This window comes from Oncorhynchus clarkii, unplaced genomic scaffold (genome assembly GCF_045791955.1).
Source record: "Oncorhynchus clarkii lewisi isolate Uvic-CL-2024 unplaced genomic scaffold, UVic_Ocla_1.0 unplaced_contig_11839_pilon_pilon, whole genome shotgun sequence".
Lineage (NCBI taxonomy): Eukaryota > Metazoa > Chordata > Actinopteri > Salmoniformes > Salmonidae > Oncorhynchus > Oncorhynchus clarkii.
Window position 1 is genome coordinate 1 of NW_027258475.1, and position 21,783 is coordinate 21,783.

Genomic DNA, 21,783 nt, shown 5'->3' on the forward strand with positions numbered 1-21,783 from the left:
AGGCACACCCTTTGATAATTTAAGTAGAAATCATGCACCAATGTTGAATTCTGAAAAGCCTGTTTTATGAAGTGCACTTTAATGTGGACTACGTGGATATTTCAATAAATCTAATATAAAAGTCTAAATATATGTACCAATGACGGATAGCACCTTTAACAATGTATTGAGTACTGAACAACATATTAAAGTGTAGAACTTCAGTAGAATGCCTCTTTCAAACCCAACATTAGTTCAAGAAATGCATATTTGGTGCCCGTTTTAAAGTCAGTACTCACTGGTCTTAATCGAATCTTCAGCCTCGTCCCTTTTCACTCCCAAAATGTCTTCCTCCTCCTCTTTAATTGAGATAGCCTCTTCCTCTTTTACTCCAAAAGTTTCTTCCTCTTCTTTCAATATTACGGCATCTTCCTCCTTTTTGATTCTGAAAGCTTTCTACCTCCTCCTCTTCCACTCTGACAACCTCTTTTCCATATTCCTCTTTCACTGTAATATCATCCTCTTCTTCTTTCAATGTGATAGCCTCCTCTTCCTCCCTTTTCATCCTGAAAGCTTCTTTCTCCGTCGAGATTAGTGAGCTCATGTTTCGGGCGATTAGCCTAGTGCAGTATCAATTTACCACATTAGCTAATTTAACAAGCAATTCTACGTTTCAATGAACGAGTAGATATGTAAATAGAATTGTGCTTAGAACACTAAGAATAATATACACAAGATTTTTCTTAAACGCTTCAATGTTTCGGTTTAATGTTCGCTAGCAAACCACCACGTTGGTCAAATCAGAAGCCTTTTGTCGCTGTTGAAGAAGCCTCCTGTCCCGTCCACTAGATTATACGTCACGTAAGAAGCATCACCTGAAAAATTAATATCGCCATCTGCTGACTGGAGTGGGTAACGCAGACTGGAAAATATGAATTCAATGTTCAGTCTGGCAAGCAATGTCATAAGAAGTAATTTAAAAATAACCAGATGTTATGTTCTTACTTCTTACAGCCAATACTTTCCTCCAGGATTGGCCTGCCTATTAGGCAGGATTAGGTATGTATATAGACTCTCTTTTTTTCCTACTGTTTTATTGACTTGTTAATTGTTTACTCCATGTGTAACTCTGTGTTGTCTGTTCACACTGCTATGCTTAATCTTGGCCAGGTCGCAGTTGTAAATGAGAACTTGTTCTCAACTAGCCTACCTGGTTAAATAAAAGGTGACAGATAGAATAGGGTGGCATACTCTGAGCTAAATTGACCAAGGCTCATCGCGAACAACACATAACACTTCCTATGGTGGCATATGGGCTATTTAGGCAAGTGTTGGTGTCTCCCATCTCCACAGAGGAACTCTATATCTCTGTCAGAGTGACCACCAGGTTCTTGGTAACCTCCGAGACCAAGGCCTTTCTCCCCTGATTGCGCAGTTTGGCCACGCGGCCAGCTCTAGGAAGAGCCTTGGTGGTTCCAAACTTTTCCTTTTAAGAACGATGGTAGCCACTGTGTTCTTTGGGAACTTCAATGCGGCATATTTTTTGTTGTTGTCTCCCTTCCCCATATCTGTGCCGGCGTTCTACGGACAATTCCTTCCACTTCATGGCTTGGTTTTTGCTCTGACTTTATATAGACAGCCTTTCCAAATCATGTCCAATCAACTGAATTTACCACAGGTGGACTCCAATGAAGTTCTAGAAACATCTCAAGGATGATCAATGGAAACAAGATGCAACTGAGCTCAATTTCGATTCTCATAGCAAAGGGTCTGAATACTTATGTAAATAAGTTATTTCTGTTTAAAAATACATATACATTTGTAATACTTTCTAAAGGCACTGTATGTATAAACATATATTTTCCTTTGTTTTCCACTAACCCTATCACCCCTTCCCTAATTGGAGGAAACTAATGCACAACTTTCAGGCTTCTATGTCCAGCTTATACATACTATGTACATTTTACAGACAATGTGTTATACAATAGTTATATTTAGTTTGTTTTTAATCCTATCCTTCAGTTACCCTAAACCTCTCCCATCTATCTCTGAAGACCATCCAGTCCTATCCTTCAGTTACCCTAAACCTCTCCCATCTATCTCTGAAGACCACCCAGTCCTATCCTTCAGTTACCCTAAACCTCTCCCATCGATCTCTGAAGACCATCCAGTCCTATCCTTCAGTTACCCTAAACCTCTCCCATCTATCTCTGAAGACCATCCAGTCCTATCCTTCAGTTACCCTAAACCTCTCCCATCTATCTCTGAAGACCATCCAGTCCTATCCTTCGTTACCCTAAACCTCTCCCATCTATCTCTGAAGACCATCCAGTCCTATCCTTCAGTTACCCTAAACCTCTCCCATCTATCTCTGAAGACCATCCAGTCCTATCCTTCAGTTACCCTAAACCTCTCCCATCTATCTCTGAAGACCACTCAGTCCTATCCTTCAGTTACCCTAAACCTCTCCCATCTATCTCTGAAGACCATCCAGTCCTATCCTTCAGTTACCCTAAACCTCTCCCATCTATCTCTGAAGACCACCCAGTCCTATCCTTCAGTTACCCTAAACCTCTCCCATCTATCTCTGAAGACCATCCAGTCCTATCCTTCAGTTACCCTAAACCTCTCCCATCTATCTCTGAAGACCATCCAGTCCTATCCTTCAGTTACCCTAAACCTCTCCCATCTATCTCTGAAGACCATCCAGTCCTATCGTTCAGTTACCCTAAACCTCTCCCATCTATCTCTGAAGACCATCCAGTCCTATCCTTCAGTTACCCTAAACCTCTCTCATCTATCTCTGAAGACCATCCAGTCCTATCCTTCAGTTACCCTAAACCTCTCCCATCTATCTCTGAAGACCATCCAGTCCTATCCTTCAGTTACCCTAAACCTCTCCCATCTATCTCTGAAGACCACCCCATTTGATTTCTATTTGCCATATATTTTTAACTGTGCTGTTTCACAAAAGTTATTGACCTTTATATTCTCATAGTTGGTACAGATAGTAAATTAAAAATAAACATGTTTGCTAAAAGTATTATTATATTATTGATCAATTGTCTATGACTTTTCAAATCCCCCAGTAGTGCTGTCTGCAGAGTTAGCTCCAGGTAAATGTTGCCATTCCTTCACCTGCGACCAAAAACAAGCTACATATGGACAGTACCAAAACAAATTATCTAAAATGATCAAATGATTCTGTCTCTTCGTAGCTAAATCTGCAGAGGTTCATCATTTTCTTTAACCAATTTTGGTCTTTAATTATTATTATTTTTTTTTCACCTTTATTTAACCAGGTAGGCAAGTTGAGAACAAGTTCTCATTTACAATTGCGACCTGTCCAAGATAAAGCAAAGCAGTTCCACACATACAACAACACAGAGTTACACATGGAGTAAAACAAACATACAGTCAATAATACAGTAGAAGAATACGTCTATATACAATGTGAGCAAATGAGGTGAGGTAAGGAAGGTAAAGGCAAAAAAGGCCATGGTGGCAAAGTAAATACAATATAACAAGTAAACAATTGGAATGGTAGATTTGCAGTGGAAGAATGTGCAAAGCAGAAATATAAATAATGGGGGTTTTATTATTATTATTTTTTTATCAATTAGTAACCAGAATGTTTTGTAGTATTATTTGTTCTGTCTTTTCTGGTGGATTAAACTGAAATTGCAACCAACTTCCTATGCCTTGTATTGTAATACAGCCCGACAGGATGCTTTCATTGTGCATCTGTAAAACTGTGTGAGGGTTTTAGGTGACAAGCCTGATGTTGAAGAGGCTCTGTTGCACCTTCTTCACCACAGTGTGTTCTTGGGGTCCTTTCATTGTGCATCTGTAAAACTGTGTGAGGGTTTTAGGTGCCTCCTGATGTTGAAGAGGCTCTGTTGCACCTTCTTCACCACAGTGTGTTCTTGTGGTCCTTTAATGCTGCAGAAGTGTTTTGGTACCCTTCCCAAGATTTGTGCCTCAACGTAATCCTGTCTCGAAGTTCTACGGACAATTCCTTCGACCTCATGGCTTGGTTTTTGCTCTGGCAGTCTCATAGCAAGGGGTCTGAATAATTACAGTTATGTAAATAAGGTATTTCTGTTTTTTATCTTTTAATAAATTAGCTACATTTTCTAAAAACCTGTTTTTGCTTTCTCAGAATTGGGCATTGTGTAATGTAATTTTTTAAAATCCATTTTAAAATAAGGCTGTAACTTAACAAAATGTGGAGAAAGTCAAGGGGTCTGAATACTTTACAAATGCACTGTACAAACATCACATTGAATATTCACCTCACTTTTGAAAAGCTCCATGAGGAAGAAAGGCTTCCTAGACTATCTTTTAGATGTTCTGTCTTCAGGATGTTCTGGGTTGATGGCTGTTGGAGAGGTAGGGGCAGTTGAGTGAGCTGGGGCCTTTTATTGCCCTGCCTCTGGGAGCCTGACAGCTTGTGACATGATGAGAGAGTGGAAGAGGGTCTACCTGTAAGATATTCAGTTAGGCGAATTTAACAATGACTTGCAGGCAGTTGGTTTAGAATAACTATGACCAAAAATGAATACAGATTATACCACCACCCAAAAGGGCACTTCAGAGACTGTAAGGGCAAAGGGGCTTGTGCTCTACAAAGGTAGAGCCCTCTCTGTTCACCTCCTATCTGTCCTTAAACAAAGTGGGCACTGCTTCATGTGGCAACATCAACACTCACCTAAATAGCCCATATGCCACTGGGTGAGAGACGTTTTCACTATTTTTGGGCAGCATAATGTGAGGTGTTATTATGTGTTCTTACCGATGAACCTTGGTCAATTTAGCTCGGAATATGACACCATTGTCAATCTGTCACCTAATCCTACCTAATGAGCAGGCCAAACCTGGAGGAAAGTATTGGCTGTAAGAAGTAAGAGAAAAAATAACATCTGGTTGTTTTTAAATGATTTCTTATGACATTGCTTGTCAGAATAAACATTGTAATAGAGATTTTTCTCCAGTCTGTGTTACCCAGTCCAGCCAGCAGATGGCGATGTGAGTCTTTCAGGTGATGCTTTTTGCGTGACGTCTAATCTTAGTGGACGGAACTGGAGGTTTTCAACAGCGACAACACAGACTTCTGATTCAACCACGCGATTGTTTGCCAGCGAACATAAAACCGAAACATTGAAACGTTTAAGACAAATCTTGTGTATATTACTCTTGGTGTTTTAAACAGAATTTTGTTGGCCTATCTACTAGTTAATTGAAACGTAGATTGCTTGTTAAATTAGCAAATGTGTTAAATTGATATTGCACTAGGCTAATCTCCCGGAGCATGAGCTCACTAAGCTCGACGGAGATAGAAGCCCTGGTGAACGGAGAGGAAGAAGCTTTCAGAATGAAAAGGGAGGAAGAGGATGCTTTCACATTGAAAGAAGAAGAGGATGATATTACAGTGAAAGAGGAAGATGGGAAAGAGGTTGTCAGAGTGGAAGAGGAGGAAGTAGAAGCTTTCATAATCAAAAAGGATGAAGATGCCGTAACATTGAAAGAAGAGGAAGAACCTTTTGGAGTAAAAGAGGAAGAGGAGGCTATCTCAAAAAAAGAGGAGGAAGACGTTTTGGGAGTGAAAGCGGAGGAGACTGAAGATCCGATTAACACCAGTGAGTACTGTCTTAAAAACAGGGGCACAAACTATGCAGTTGTTGAACTAATGTGTGGTTTGAAAGGGGCATTCTACTGAAGTTCTACACTTGAATATGTTGTTCAGTACTGTAGGAATTGTTTAAGGGGCAATCTGCCATTGGTTCATATATTTAGCAGACTCTTAAATTAGATGTATTGATTTCTCCATGTGGTCGACATTCAAGTTCCCCATCTAAAATAACAGGCTTTTAAAATTCAATATTGGAGCATATTTTCTACTTAAAATATCGAAGGGATGCAAAAGGAACCCATTTTGTGAAACGACCCTTTAACATTTACATCACAAACAATATTTTATGAAATCATGACAAAACTGGTACATTTTGGTGCTTTTAGACATATTCATGCCTCTTGTAAGACTGTGATTGCAATCGATGGTCATAAGTTTACCATCTGTTTGATGTTCTCATTCACACAGGAGAGAGACATGACTATTATGGATCCTCTGGGAAGCCTCAACAACATCCTGATGCTGAGAAGAGTCTCTCCAGATCAGAACACCAGATGGTACAGCTTGGTCTGGTCTAGCATACAGCTTGCTCTATCGGGGTCTGGGCTGGGTTTCTGTAGAGCATTTCATGACAACAGTGGCATCAGCATCCATAATGATATGTGTCTGTGTCTCCTCTTGGTTACCAGGACAACGCTAGCCCTTACACCCTCCCGGAGTCCATGTGTCATGCCTCTCCTGGTAGCACTGTACTGCTGGGTATGAAGAGGTTGTCTGTGTTGCTGGTGGACTGCAGGAAAACAACAGGGCTGAGTGGAACTGTGAGAGGAGGAGAAGAGAAGAAAGGATCAGATTTGACTCATCATGGTAAGTTTTGTAGTTTGAACAAATACAATAGATCTGCCGACTGGTATCTGTTACCAGGACAACTAGGAGAGTTCTGTTAGTTGACAAATCAAATCAAATCACATTTTATTTGTCACATACACATGGTTAGCAGATGTTAATGCGAGTGTAGCGAAATGCTTGTGCTTCTAGTTCCGACAATGCAGTAATAACCAACAAGTAATCTAACTAACAATTCCAAAACTACTGTCTTGTACACAGTGTAAGGGGATAAAGAATATTTACATAAGGATATATGAATGAGTGATGGTACAGAGCAGCATAGGCAAGATACAGTAGATGGTATCGAGTACAGTATATACATATGAGATGAGTATGTAAACAAAGTGGCATAGTTAAAGTGGCTAGTGATACATGTATTACATAAGGATACAGTCGATGATATAGAGTACAGTATATACGTATGCATATGAGATGAATAATGTAGGGTAAGTAACATTATATAAGGTAGCATTGTTTAAAGTGGCTAGTGATATATTTACATCATTTCCCATCAATTCCCATTATTAAAGTGGCTGGAGTTGAGTCAGTGTCAGTGTGTTGGCAGCAGCCACTCAATGTTAGTGGTGGCTGTTTAACAGTCTGATGGCCTTGAGATAGAAGCTGTTTTTCAGTCTCTCGGTCCCAGCTTTGATGCACCTGTACTGACCTCGCCTTCTGGATGATAGCGGGGTGAACAGGCAGTGGCTCGGGTGGTTGATGTCCTTGATGATCTTTATGGCCTTCCTGTGACATCGGGTGGTGTAGGTGTCCTGGAGGGCAGGTAGTTTGCCCCCGGTGATGCGTTGTGCAGACCTCACTACCCTCTGGAGAGCCTTACGGTTGAGGGCGGAGCAGTTGCCGTACCAGGCGGTGATACAGCCCGCCAGGATGCTCTCGATTGTGCATCTGTAGAAGTTTGTGAGTGCTTTTGGTGACAAGCCAAATGCTGCGCCTTCTTCACAATGCTGTCTGTGTGAGTGGACCAATTCAGTTTGTCTGTGATGTGTATGCCGAGGAACTTAAAACTTGCTACCCTCTCCACTACTGTTCCATCGATGTGGATAGGGGGGTGTTCCCTCTGCTGTTTCCTGAAGTCCACAATCATCTCCTTAGTTTTGTTGACGTTGAGTGTGAGGTTATTTTCCTGACACCACACTCCGAGGGCCCTCACCTCCTCCCTGTAGGCCGTCTCGTCGTTGTTGGTAATCAAGCCTACCACTGTTGTGTCGTCCGCAAACTTGATGATTGAGTTGGAGGCGTGCGTGGCCACGCAGTCGTGGGTGAACAGGGAGTACAGGAGAGGGCTCAGAACGCACCCTTGTGGGGCCCCAGTGTTGAGGATCAGCGGGGAGGATATGTTGTTGCCTACCCTCACCACCTGGGGGCGTCCCGTCAGGAAGTCCAGTACCCAGATGCACAGGGCGGGGTCGAGACCCAGGGTCTCGAGCTTGATGACGAGCTTGGAGGGTACTATGGTGTTGAATGCCGAGCTGTAGTCAATGAACAGCATTCTCACATAGGTATTCCTCTTGTCCAGATGGGTTAGGGCAGTGTGCAGTGTGGTTGAGATTGCATCGTCTGTGGACCTATTTGGGCGGTAAGCAAATTGGAGTGGGTCTAGGGTGTCAGGTAGGGTGGAGGTGATATGGTCCTTGACTAGTCTCTCAAAGCACTTCATGATGACGGAAGTGAGTGCTACGGGGCGGTAGTCGTTTAGCTCAGTTACCTTAGCTTTCTTGGGAACAGGAACAATGGTGGCCCTCTTGAAGCATGTGGGAACAGCAGACTGGTATAGGGATTGATTGAATATGTCCGTAAACACACCGGCCAGCTGGTCTGCGCATGCTCTGAGGGCGCGGCTGGGGATGCCGTCTGGGCCTGCAGCCTTGCGAGGGTTAACACGTTTAAATGTCTTACTCACCTCGGCTGCAGTGAAGGAGAGACCGCATGTTTTCGTTGCAGGCCGTGTCAGTGGCACTGTATTGTCCTCAAAGCGGGCAAAAAAGGAAGATAGACTGGTGGATATGGATGTTATGAATATCATAACACTGAAAAAGGATTCTGCCAATGAAACTAGAGAAACCAATAGACCATATAAAACCTTGATGAAAGTTAGCTTTAGAGAGAGTTTCAAGATAATCTGATGTAAGGTTCATGTTTTACAAAAAACTTTCCTAAAAACATTATAGATGTTACATTGCCTGTCCCAGTCAACCCCCCCTTTCTTTACTAGACTCTAGAACAGGCAAACTAAACTCCAGACACTTCAATGTGGTCTGTATTGCTTCATTAACATCTGATCTACAAATCTTGTTAAAAATGGCAAATATTTGTTTTTCAACAAGCACCATAAGCCTTTTCTTAAAGCCATGAAAATTGATTGAATGAAAAGCATATCAGTTCTGTTATATTCACAGACATAATTTTAACAATTTTGGAAACTTTAGAGTGTTTTCTATCCAAATCGACTAATTATATCCATATCCTATCTTCTGGGCCTGAGTAGCAGGCAGTTTAATTTGGGCACGCTTTTCATCCAAAATTCTGAATGCTGCCCCGTACCCTAGTGAAGTTAATATGTAACTGACCCCCTACCCTAGTGAAGTTAATATGTAACTGACCCCTACCCTAGTGAAGTTAATATGTAACTACCCCCTACCCTAGTGAAGTTAATATGTAACTACCCCCTACCCTAGTGAAGTTAATATGTAACTACCCCCTACCCTAGTGAAGTTAATATGTAACTGACCCCCTACCCTAGTGAAGTTAATATGTAACTACCCCCTACCCTAGTGAAGTTAATATGTAACTACCCCCTACCCTAGTGAAGTTAATATGTAACTGACGGAAGTGTGCTGCTAACAGTTTAGTTTCCTCCACTGTCCCCACACTGGACTCAAACTAGTGATCCTCTGCAAACTATCCTATCCTCTACACACGTGACCATCCTCCTTGATAATTAACTATATTCAGAGTGCTAGAGCCACACACTCACTACAGCACAATAAGGGGTCTGTGTATTTAACAGATGGTGAGATCAGAAACAAATCAGGTGTATTTGGTACAAATCAGGTGTATTAGTTCTGCCATGGCCAGCGAAGAGCCCGGATCTCAATCCCATTGAGCACGTCTGGGACCTGTTGGATTGGAAGGTGAGGGCTTGAGGGCAGAAATGTCCGGGAACCCCAGTTTGTCTCAGTTGTTGAATCTTGTTATGTTCATACAAATATTTACACATGTTAAGTTTGCTGAAAATAAACGCAGTTGACAGTGAGAGGACGTCAACTTAAACTCGGCAAAAAAAAGAAACGAGGGGGATTTAAATTTTTATTTTATTTTAGAATAATGCTGAAACGTAACAACATTTGGAAAAGTTTAAGGGATTTGAATACTTAATGTGTGTGTGTGTGTGTGTGTTGAACCAAGAGCTTAACCTTGAATGAAAAACAGAGCTCTTATAAATGCTTAGTCAGGGCTGGTTCCACCCCTCCCATGCTGATCGGGGGGCATCACAAGCCGTCCTGGGTTCATGCTGTGGTGTTGTTTTAACCCCCCAACCCGGCCCAGATGCCAGGATGACTTGGAACAATGAGGGATTTTGTTCTACTCCTCCAGGCTATCTCGGTTACCCCCCCCCCCCCCCCCCCCACACACACACACACACACATCTTGTCTATGTAATACCAGCTGTAGGTTTTTATCAGTAAGTAATGAATCAATTGTCAGCTAAAGCTCCAGAGGCCCAACTCAGTCCCATAAACACAGATGAGAGAGTACGCATCAAAGCTATTCGATGGCTAAACAGTATTAATACAATCTTGTAATTTTTCTAAGTGTTCACCCTATCGACAACAGGCAAGTATTACTGGTGTTCTTTGTGTCTGTCTCCAACGTAAAGAAAATATACACTGCTCAAAAAATGAAGGGAACACTAAAATAACATCCTAGATCTGAATGAATGAAATATTCTTATTAAATACTTTTTCCTTTACATAGTTGAATGTGCTAACAACAAAATCACACAAAACTGATCATGGAAATCAAATTTATCAACCCATGGAAGTCTGGATTTGGAGTCACACTCAAAATTAACGTGGAAAACCACATTACAGGCTGATCCAACTTTGATGTAATATCCTTAAAACAAGTCAAAATGAGGCTCAGTAGTGTGTGTGGCCTCCACGTGCCTGTATGACCTCCCTACAACGCCTGGGCATGCTCCTGATGAGGTGGCGGATGGTCTCCTGAGGGATCTCCTCCCAGACCTGGACTAAAGCATCCGCCAACTCCTGGACAGTCTATGGTGCAACGTGGCGTTGGTGGATGGAGCGAGACATGATGTCCCAGATGTGCTCAATTGGATTCAGGTCTGGGGAACGGGCGGGCCATCCATAGCATCAATGCCTTCCTCTTGCAGGAACTGCTGACACACTCCAGCCACATGAGGTCTAGCATTGTCTTGCATTAAGAGGAAGCCAGGGCCAACCGCAACAGCATATGGTCTCAGAAGGGGTCTGAGGATCTCATCCCGGTACCTAATGGCAGACAGGCTACCTCTGGTGAGCACATGGAGGGCTATACGCCCCCCCCCCCCCCAAAGAAATGCCACCCCACACCATGACTGACCCACCGCCAAACCGGTCATGCTGGAGGATGTTGCAGGCAGCAGAACGTTCTCCACGGCGTCTCCAGACTCTGTCACGTCTGTCACATGTGCTCAGTGTGAACCTGCTTTCATCTGTGAAGAGCACAGGGGGCCAGTGGCAAATTTGCCAATCTTGGCAAATGCCAAACGTCCTGCATGGTGTTGGGCTGCAAGCACAACCCCCACCTGTGGACGTCGGGCCCTCATACCACCCTCATGGAGTCTGTTTCTGACCGTTTGAGCAGACACACGAAAATTTGTGGCCTGCTGGAGGTCATTTTGCAGGGCTCTGGCAGTGCTCCTCCTGCTCCTCCTTGCACAAAGGCGGAGGTAGGGGTCCTGTTGCTGGGTTGTTGCCCTCCTACGGCCTCCTCCACGTCTCCTGATGTACTGGCATGTCTCCTGGTAGCGCCTCCATGCTCTGGACACTACGCTGACAGACACAGCAAACCTTCTTGCCACAGCTCGCATTGATGTCCCATCCTGGATGAGCTGCACTACCTGAGCCACTTGTGTGGGTTGTAGACTCCGTCTCATGCTACCACTAGAATGAAAGCACCGCCAGCATTCAAAAGTGACCAAAACATCAACCAGGAATCATTGGAACTGAGAAGTGGTCTGTGGTCCCCACCTACAGAACCACTCCTTTATTGGGGGTGTCTTGCTAATTGCCTATAATTTCCACATGTAAAGCTGGGGAGAGGTCTAGCCATAATAAAGAGATGCTCTGCTTTTTTGACACTACTCTCCACAAAGCAAGTTCTGCAGATTCTACCTCCTTCCTGAGCGGTATGACGGCTGTGTGGTCCCATGGTATTTATACTTGTGTACTATTGTTTGTACAGATGAACGTGGTACCTTCAGCCATTTGGATGAACCAGACTTGTGGAGGTCTACATTTTTTTTTCTTGAGATCTTTGCTGATTTTAAAAACAAATTCCCATGATGTCAAGTAAAGAGGCACTGAGTTTGAAGGTAGGCCTGGAAATACATCCACAGGTACACTTCCAATTGACTCAAATGATGTCAATTAGCCTATCAGAAGCTTCGAAAGCTATGACATAATTTTCTGGACTTTTCCAAGGCTGTTTTAAGGCACAGTCAAATTAGTGTATGTAAACTAGTGACCCACTGGAATTGTGATACAGTGAATTATAAGTAAAATAATCTGTCTGTAAACAATTGTTGGAAAAATGTCATGCACAAAGTAGATGTCCTAACCGACTTGCCAAAACTATAGTTTGTTAACAAGACATTTGTGGAGTGGTTGAAAAATGTGTTTTAATGACTCCAACCTAAGTGTATGTAATCTTTGACTTCAACTGTAAATACTGTATCCTTCACTATCTATTCTTCACTATATATTGCATCTTAGCTGCTGTGTTTCTGCTCATCCATGTTTTATACTTCTATATTTCCCATTCCTTTACTGGATTATGTGTATTAGGTTTAGTTGTGGAATTTGTTAGATATTATCTGTTTGATACTGCTGTACTGTCGGATTTAGAAGCACAAGCATTTCGCCACACTCACAATAACATCTGCTAACCATGTGTATGTGACCAATAACATCTGCTAACCATCTGTATGTGACCAATAACATCTGCTAACCATGTGTATGTGACCAATAACATCTGCTAACCATGTGTATGTGACCAATAACATCTGCTAACCATGTGTATGTGACCAATAACATCTGCTAACCATGTGTATGTCACCAATAACATCTGCTAACCATGTGTATGTGACCAATAACATCTGCTAACCATGTGTATGTGACCAATAACATCTACTAACCATGTGTATGTGACCAATAACATTTATTTGATTTGATTTCAACAAAACAAATCCATGTGATGATGTTTATTCAATGTGGAAAACGGATTGGATTTATATAAGGTATTTTTTATTAATTTTCACACAACTGGCAACCTAAATCCACTGACTGGTGATATTTTGTGTTTCACCCAACTTGCAACCAAAATCCGTTTCAAAGAAATGTAACGAGAAACTGAATGTTGAACTGAGGTCTTTGCCAAGTGGGCTGGTTTGAATAAGCGGCAGGTGTTGGTTCAATATCCACCTTAGTAGCTAAATTTCCATGTAGACAGATTTTCATGTGGATATTCTCAAATCTGCATAAAACAATATACGAATTTTCCCACCGGAAATGTTTGCATCAAACAGATTTATTGCGGATAAAAGTCTTTGCGTGATGACGTAGTGCACGGAAAAAAATGTTTTCCTGTTGAATTCCCATGAACTGAATGAAAAATGCAAGTTAAATGGGTTTCCATCGCATTTTCAACTCTACTGATGGTTTTGAAAAACCGTTGAGTTATATAGCAAAAGTCAACAGCTCACATATACAGTGTTGGTAGGCTACCTACATGATTGAGATTATTATGGATAAGAGCGACAATATTTTATTTGTCAAATGGCAACCAAGCATCAATAATCATCATGTCACCAGAAGAAGACCATCAAAATGTATTGGAAAGGAGCATCAAGCTCAACACATGCACTTTCACCACCCTGTGAAGTTCATCATTTATTTAATCTGTAGCCTAATAAACTGCATGGGTTCCTAAATCGTAGTGGGAGGACCACACAATATATCATCACGTGACTCCAAGTTAACTAAGACATGATCGTTATTAAGTCAATATTTGCGCATAAAGGATTAATGCCGCCACTTCTCGTTTATACATTTTTACTGACACAAAATGACCCCACCATGTCAAACGAAGTAACAAATCGTCTGTCGGCATTTAGAAAAGTGTACAGGCATATCCTGTTTCCATCAGCCCGGTCATTACTTTGGAAATGGTTGGATCAATATCCACCTTCATGATGTGGATGAAGCCTGATTTGGAATGTCTGAGTAGTTCTATCTGATGTCATAATACACACCTCTGATAATCAAGTGATGTTCACATGTGATGCATTTGCTCCATTGTTTACATTTAAATGGGATGCCCACTCTGATGATGTATGTCTTACATCGTGGTGCTTTAAAAGAATAGTATGGTGACATCTTAGTGGGGCTTGAAATAAATAGGATTATTAATCAAAAACTCCTATAGCAACAATACACTGTGGCTTTGACTTCAAGAGAATGGGTGGTGGTGCTACTCTATAGGTAAAACTGTCCAGTATGAATGTTCAATACACACAATAGGTTGATCAGTAGCCAGTCAGCCAGCTGTACAGTCTAATAGGAATGTTCAATACACACAATAGGTTGATCAGTAGCCAGTTAGCCAGCTGTACAGTCTAATAGGAATGTTCAATACACACAATAGGTTGATCAGTAGGTGTAACGGATGTGAAACTGCTAGCTTAGTTAGAGGTGCGCGCTAAATAGCGTTTCAATCGGTGACGTCACTTGCTCTGAGACCTTGAAGTAGTGGAGCGATGGGTAACGCTGCTTCGTGGGTGGCTGTTGTGGATGTGCGCAAAGGGTCCCGGGTTCGCGCCCGGGTATGGGCGAGGGGACGGTCTAAAGTTATACTGTTACATAGGCAGTTAGCTGCTTAGCCGCACAGCTCGCTAACACAGCTCGCTAACACCTATTCCCCCTCAGGAGACTGAAAAGGTTTGGCATGGGTCCTCAGATCACAACGCAGGGCCAGACGGATTACCAGGACGTGTACTCCATGCTGGAAAATGATGGTGGCCACACAAAATATTGACACTTTGGGCCCAATTTGGACATTTTCACTTAGGGGTGTACTCACTTTTGTTGCCAGCAGTTTAGACATTAATGACTGTGTGTTGAGTTATTTTGAGGGGACAGCAAATTTACACTGTTATACAAGCTGTACACTCACTACTTTACATTGTAGCAAAGTGTAATTTCTTCAGTGTTGTCACATGAAAAGATATACTCAAATATTTACAAAAATGTGAGGGGTGTACTCACAAAATCATACAATGTGATTTTCTGGATTTTTGTTTTAGATTCCATCTCTCACAGTTGAAGTGTACCTATGATAAAAATTACAGACCCCTACATGCTTTTCTACATGCTTTTCTACATGCTTTGTAAGTAGGAAAACCTCCAAATCGGCAGTGTATCATATACTTGTTCTCCCCACTGTGTATAAATATATATACAGTGGGGCAAAAAAGTATTTAGTCAGCCAGCCACCAATTGTGCAAGTTCTCCCACTTAAAAAGATGAGAGAGGCCTGTCATTTTCATCATAGGTACACTTCAACTATGACAGACAACCACTAGTCATGAGTGCACACGATTTGGTTTAATTTGAAGTGATCTATTTGAAGATATTTCTGTCAGAGTTGACATTGTAGGGGATAGGCTGGCTAGCCGGGTCCTCAATATTACTTCACAGCCTGTAAAAAAAACTATTCTGACATGACTTCGGCATTCTTTGGAATTCTGATCGGTTTTATGTACTGGAAAAATAGAAAAGAGAGGTGTAACTTTGCATTGGGACTTGTGATGCTATACTAATGCAGATCCATATGTTACATGTGGTCACATTTAGCTACCTTCACTTTAAGGGAGTTGTATGGACACATTTAGATGTGAAAAAATAACAGACAGAGAAAACCATTTCTATTCTAACAGTATTTGGGTCATTCTTGAGCTCTGGTAATATTTCACTCCCACTGACTGATTTTGTATATAAATTGAAATGTCCAGTATAATGAATTGAAATAAATATAGAATTAATTTAAACTTTATTATTACAAAATCATATTTTTGTATATGTCCCCCAGGCGTTTCAATTCATTTTTACTTGGGAAATTAATATTAAAATGTGCACATAATTGAATGCAAACATACATTTGTGTTATTTTGTTGAGAAAGTATTTTTATCAAATAAATGCATGATTATTGATTAAAATCACACCATGTAGCTCTGTCCCTCAGTCTACATGTAACGGGTTGTAAACCTGTGACAGGGTTGAGTTATTTACTTTATTTATGAGTATTGCATCTAAACAAATTAATAATTGAATATATTATACATTATATATTGTTTATATTCACTTATAAAACATGCTGTAATGTGTTCCATGTGAACAGAATATATATTTTAAGGCAGGTAGCCTGGTGGTAGGAGAGTTGGGCAAGGCTCTTCAGTTGTTCCTTTAAGTTGCTCTGGATCCTAAATTACTCAATGATTATAGTGTATACATGTGTATATTATAAGAATATTTGACTTAACGTTATTCCATTGAAACATCTAGGGAATGATGGCACCCACATCAGCAGCAGAACGACAAAGGCAGTGTCTAGCACGTCACAATGCTGACCCAGTAAAAAGGGAACAGTACCTTGAGAGAGAGAGAGATGGAAAAGGAATGTTGATTCAGGGGGAAAAAGAAAAGATCAGTGATTTATTAAATGAGAGAGAACAGCATCAGAAGTGTAAACAGTGGAGAACAGCATACAAAAGAAGCAAGGAGAGGAACGGAGCACTGAGGAACTTGACCATTAATTAAAATTACTAAGTCCACATCATGAACGTTGAAGAGAACGGCAGACAGGTTGGTGGCTGAGGGCCGTTATGTCAGCGATGCACAGGAGCTTTACAAAGGCCTCCATGAGACAATCACGTCAGTGAAGCTGTTCTGTGTGAATAGCTAAGGGCCGTTATGTCAGTCAGAGTCCGTCTCTCACAGTTGAAGTGTACCTACGGTGAGTAGAGTGGATGATCCTGTCTAGACTTGGCATCAGAGAGTATATGAGCTCTATGGTTGTTGACTATATCCCCAAAGTGAGAGACTAACAAGTCATTGAAATAGAACGAAACCCTGATTCTAAGATATTCACCAGGTTACCTAACAGAACCCTGATTCTATGATATTCACCAGGTTACCTAACAGAACCCTGATTCTATGATATTCACCAGGTTACCTAACAGAACCGTGATTCTATGATATTCACCAGGTTACCGAACAGAACCCTGGTTCTATGATATTCACCAGGTTACCTAACAGAACCCTGGTTCTATGATATTCACCAGGTTACCTAACAGAACCCTGGTTCTATGATATTCACCAGGTTACCTAACAGAACCCTGATTCTATGATATTCACCAGGTTACCTAACAGAACCCTGATTCTATGATATTCACCAGGTTACCTAACAGAACCCTGATTCTATGATATTCCTCAGGTTACCTAACAGAACCCTGGTTCTATGATATTCACCAGGTTACCTAACAGAACCCTGATTCTATGATATTCACCAGGTTACCTAACAGAACCCTGATTCTATGATATTCACCAGGTTACCTAACAGAACCCTGATTCTATGATATTCACCAGGTTACCTAACAGAACCCTGGTTCTATGATATTCACCAGGTTACCTAACAGAACCCTGATTCTATGATATTCACCAGGTTACCTAACAGAACCCTGATTCTATGATATTCACCAGGTTACCTAACAGAACCCTGATTCTATGATATTCACCAGGTTACCTAACAGAACCCTGATTCTATGATATTCACCAGGTTACCTAACAGAACCCTGATTCTATGATATTCACCAGGTTACCTAACAGAACCCTGATTCTATGATATTCACCAGGTTACCTAACAGAACCCTGATTCTATGATATTCACCAGGTTACCTAACAGAACCCTGGTTCTATGATATTCACCAGGTTACCTAACAGAACCCTGATTCTATGATATTCACCAGGTTACCTAACAGAACCCTGGTTCTATGATATTCACCAGGTTACCTAACAGAACCCTGATTCTATGATATTCACCAGGTTTCCCAACAGAACCCTGATTCTATGATATTCACCAGGTTACCTAACAGAACCCTGGTTCTATGATATTCACCAGGTTACCTAACAGAACCCTGGTTCTATGATATTCACCAGGTTACCGAACAGAACCCTGGTTCTATGATATTCACCAGGTTACCTAACAGAACCCTGGTTCTATGATATTTACCAGGTTACCTAACAGAACCCTGATTCTATGATATTCACCAGGTTACCTAACAGAACCCTGATTCTATGATATTCACCAGGTTACCTAACAGAACCCTGATTCTATAATATTCACCAGGTTACCTAACAGAACCCTGATTCTATGATATTCACCAGGTTACCTAACAGAACCCTGATTCTATGATATTCACCAGGTTACCTAACAGAACCCTGGTTCTATGATATTCACCAGGTTACCTAACAGAACCCTGATTCTATGATATTCACCAGGTTACCTTTCACACATGGAAGACAAACACGTACTTAGATGTGAAGATGGGAGCGACTATGTCCCTTACATAGGAAGTGGAGTCGTCTGCTATTAGCTGTTGCGTGACAGACGTTGTTTGATTGGATCTCCCTAGACTCCGCCCCTAACGAGGCTTATAATATCATAGAACAGATGTTATGTTAGGTAACCTTAAGTTACATGTCCTACTATGCTAATGTCTCTGTATTAAATTGCCCATAACTTTAACACTGGCAGAGATCCTGGAACTAATATTCCCTTAAAGTATATATTATATTCAACAATATATATAAAAAATGGAAACATTTATATTTTCAATATTTATATTTTCTATATTAATAAATTAATGTAAGAAAAGAATGAATGTAAGAAATGTATGAATGAAATCAAAATACAAGTGAAATGCTTACAGTGAAATACTTACTTACAAGCCCTTAATTAACCAACAATGCAGTTTTAAGAAAAATAAGTGTTATGTATAAAAATACAAATAATTAATATTAAAGAGCAGCAGGAAAATAACAGTAGCGAGTCTGTAGACAGGTATTACCAGTACAGAGTCAATGTGGAGGCTGTAGACAGGTATTACCAGTACAGAGTCAATGTGGAGGATATATACAGGAGGTACCAGTACAGAGTCAATGTGGAGGCTGTATACAGGTATTACCAGTACAGAGTCAATGTGGAGGCTATATACAGGTATTACCAGTACAGAGTCAATGTGGAGGCTATATACAGGTATTACCAGTACAGAGTCAATGTGGAGGGTATATACAGGTATTACCAGTACAGAGTCAATGTGGAGGCTATATACAGGTATTACCGGTACAGAGTCAATGTGGAGGCTATATACAGGTATTACCAGTACAGAGTCAATGTGGAGGCTATATACAGGTATTACCAGTACAGAGTCAATGTGGAGGGTATATACAGGTATTACCAGTACAGAGTCAATGTGGAGGGTATATACAGGAGGTACCAGTACAGAGTCAATGTGGAGGCTATATACAGGAGGTACCAGTACAGAGTCAATGTGGAGGCTGTAGACAGGTATTACCAGTACAGAGTCAATGTGGAGGCTATATACAGGAGGTACCAGTACAGAGTCAATGTGGAGGCTATATACAGGAGGTACCAGTACAGAGTCAATGTGGAGGCTATATACAGGTATTACCAGTACAGAGTCAATGTGGAGGCTATATACAGGTATTACCAGTACAGAGTCAATGTGGAGGCCATATACAGGTATTACCGGTACAGAGTCAATGTGGAGGCTATATACAGGAGGTACCGGAACAGAGTCAATGTGGAGGGTATATACAGGAGGTACCAGTACAGAGTCAATGTGGAGGCTATATACAGGAGGTACCGGAACAGAGTCAATGTGGAGGCTATATACAGGAGGTACCGGTACAGAGTCAATGTGGAGGCTATATACAGGAGGTACCGGAACAGAGTCGATGTGGAGGGTATATACAGGAGGTACCGGAAAAGAGTCAATGTGGAGGGTATATACGGGAGGTACCGGAACAGAGTCAATGTGGAGGGTATATACAGGAGGTACCGGAACAGAGTCAATGTGCGGGGACACAGGTGAGTCGAGGAAAAATACTACTCCTATTACAGATCCAAGTGGTAAAGATTCATATGACATCCATTGTTTAAGGACTGTAGCATCTAATGATGAAACATGTAGCATCTCCACAGAGGAGCTCTGTCATGATTGTAGCAGGTTTACTAACAAGTTACTTATATTAGCTGTGTTGACTATGACATTACTTTAGCTAATATGGTGACAACGATGTAGGCTGTGTGTAGCAGATATGAAATGGTTTGGTTTGGAAAGGTTTTAACTCCTGGTCACCTACAGCTGATGTGTTGTGCATTGACGTCCACAAGCGAAGGGAAAAGGTGAGCGAATTGATGTGAGAGGAAATACAACGTGGCAGTTGTGAAAGTGAACTGTGTTTACGCATCATCAGGGGTGAATTCATTCAGACGATTCTGTTGCATGTGATGCATTTGTTCTGTTGTTTACAGTATGATTTGTATCGTATAGAGCGTGGCTTTAAGGGAAAAGTATGGTCACATCTAATAAAAACGAATGTGAAAAATGAACAGAGTATTAACACAAATGTGTTTTAAAACACTACCTATTCGTAGAAGTATTTATTCATCATCCACATATGCATTTTAAGCTTCTACGTCTGTGTACAGGAAAGTATTATTTGTAAGACATAAGAGAAAATATATCTGCTTATTGTTAAATTATTATGACGTTCTTTCCATCACAAAAAGTGTAGTACCTATTGTTTCCAAACTGCGTTACCCACTCCAGCCAGCAGATGGCGATGTGCGTCTTTCAGGTGATGCTTCTTGATGACGTATAATGGACTGGACGGGACGCTTCTTCAGGAACAACAAGGCGCAAACTCTTTCAACCACCTCGGTAGCTTGCTAGACAACATAAAACTAAAAGATTGATTCTTTAGACCATGTTATTGTACATTAGCTAATCTCAGTGTTTTAAACAAATTTCGGTTGACGTATCTACTGGTTAAATTTAACCTAATGTGCTTGTTCAATTTGCAAACTTGTTAAAGATTGATACTGAGGTTAGCACTAGGCTAGTCGCTAATGCTAGCTAGCTAGCTAACATCCCTGACCATGAGCTCACTGAACTACTCCTCCCTTGCTAATGAAGCGGAGGTCTGCTGTACGGAGAAAGAATCTTTCAGAATTAAAAAGGAGGAAAAGGAGGCTGTTATAGTGAAAGAACCTTTTATAGAGGAAGAGGATGCTATCTTAATAAACGTGAAGGAGGAAGACGTTTTGAGAGTGAAAAAGGAGGAGACAGAAGATCCGATTGACACCAGTGAGTACTGTCTTAAAAACAGGGACACAAACTATGCAGTTGTTGAACTAATGTGGGGGTTTTTAATGGGCATTCTTACTGTAGGAATTGTTAATTGGTCGATCTGCCAGTGGTTCATATACTTTTGGGACTTTTCAATTAGATGTATTGAATTCTCCACGTGGTTGACATTAAAGTTCCCCTCATCTAGTATAACGGTCTTAAAATTCAATATTGCTGCGTATGTTCTACTTAAAATATAAAAAAGGCACCCATTTTGTGGAACAACCCTTTTACATTTGCATCACAAATATTTTTTTAGGAAATCATGATGAAAGTGGCCATTTTAGGCCCTTTTTAGACATTAATGCCTCTTGTAAGACTCTGTGATTGCAATAGAAGATCATAAATTTACCATCTGTTTGATGTTCTCATTCACACAGGAGAGAGACATGACTATGGTGGATCCTCTGCGGAGCCTCAACAACATCCTGATGCTGACGAGGCAGAGAAGAGTCTTTCCAGATCAGAACACCAGATGGTACAGCT

General features: G+C 41.2%; 1 protein-coding gene across 1 annotated transcript in view; it reads left to right on the forward strand.

Annotated features, from left to right (window-relative positions):
- The first annotated feature begins 5,290 nt into the window (after positions 1 to 5,290).
- LOC139397093 (zinc finger protein 665-like) overlaps positions 5,291 to 21,783 on the forward strand; it is a 53,766-nt gene continuing 37,273 nt past the window's right edge. The window contains exons 1-3 of the mRNA XM_071143959.1: positions 5,291 to 5,352; positions 5,473 to 5,618; positions 21,678 to 21,775. Coding sequence (XP_071000060.1) covers positions 5,291 to 5,352; positions 5,473 to 5,618; positions 21,678 to 21,775 — 306 coding nt within the window. The remainder of the gene's footprint in view (positions 5,353 to 5,472; positions 5,619 to 21,677; positions 21,776 to 21,783) is intronic.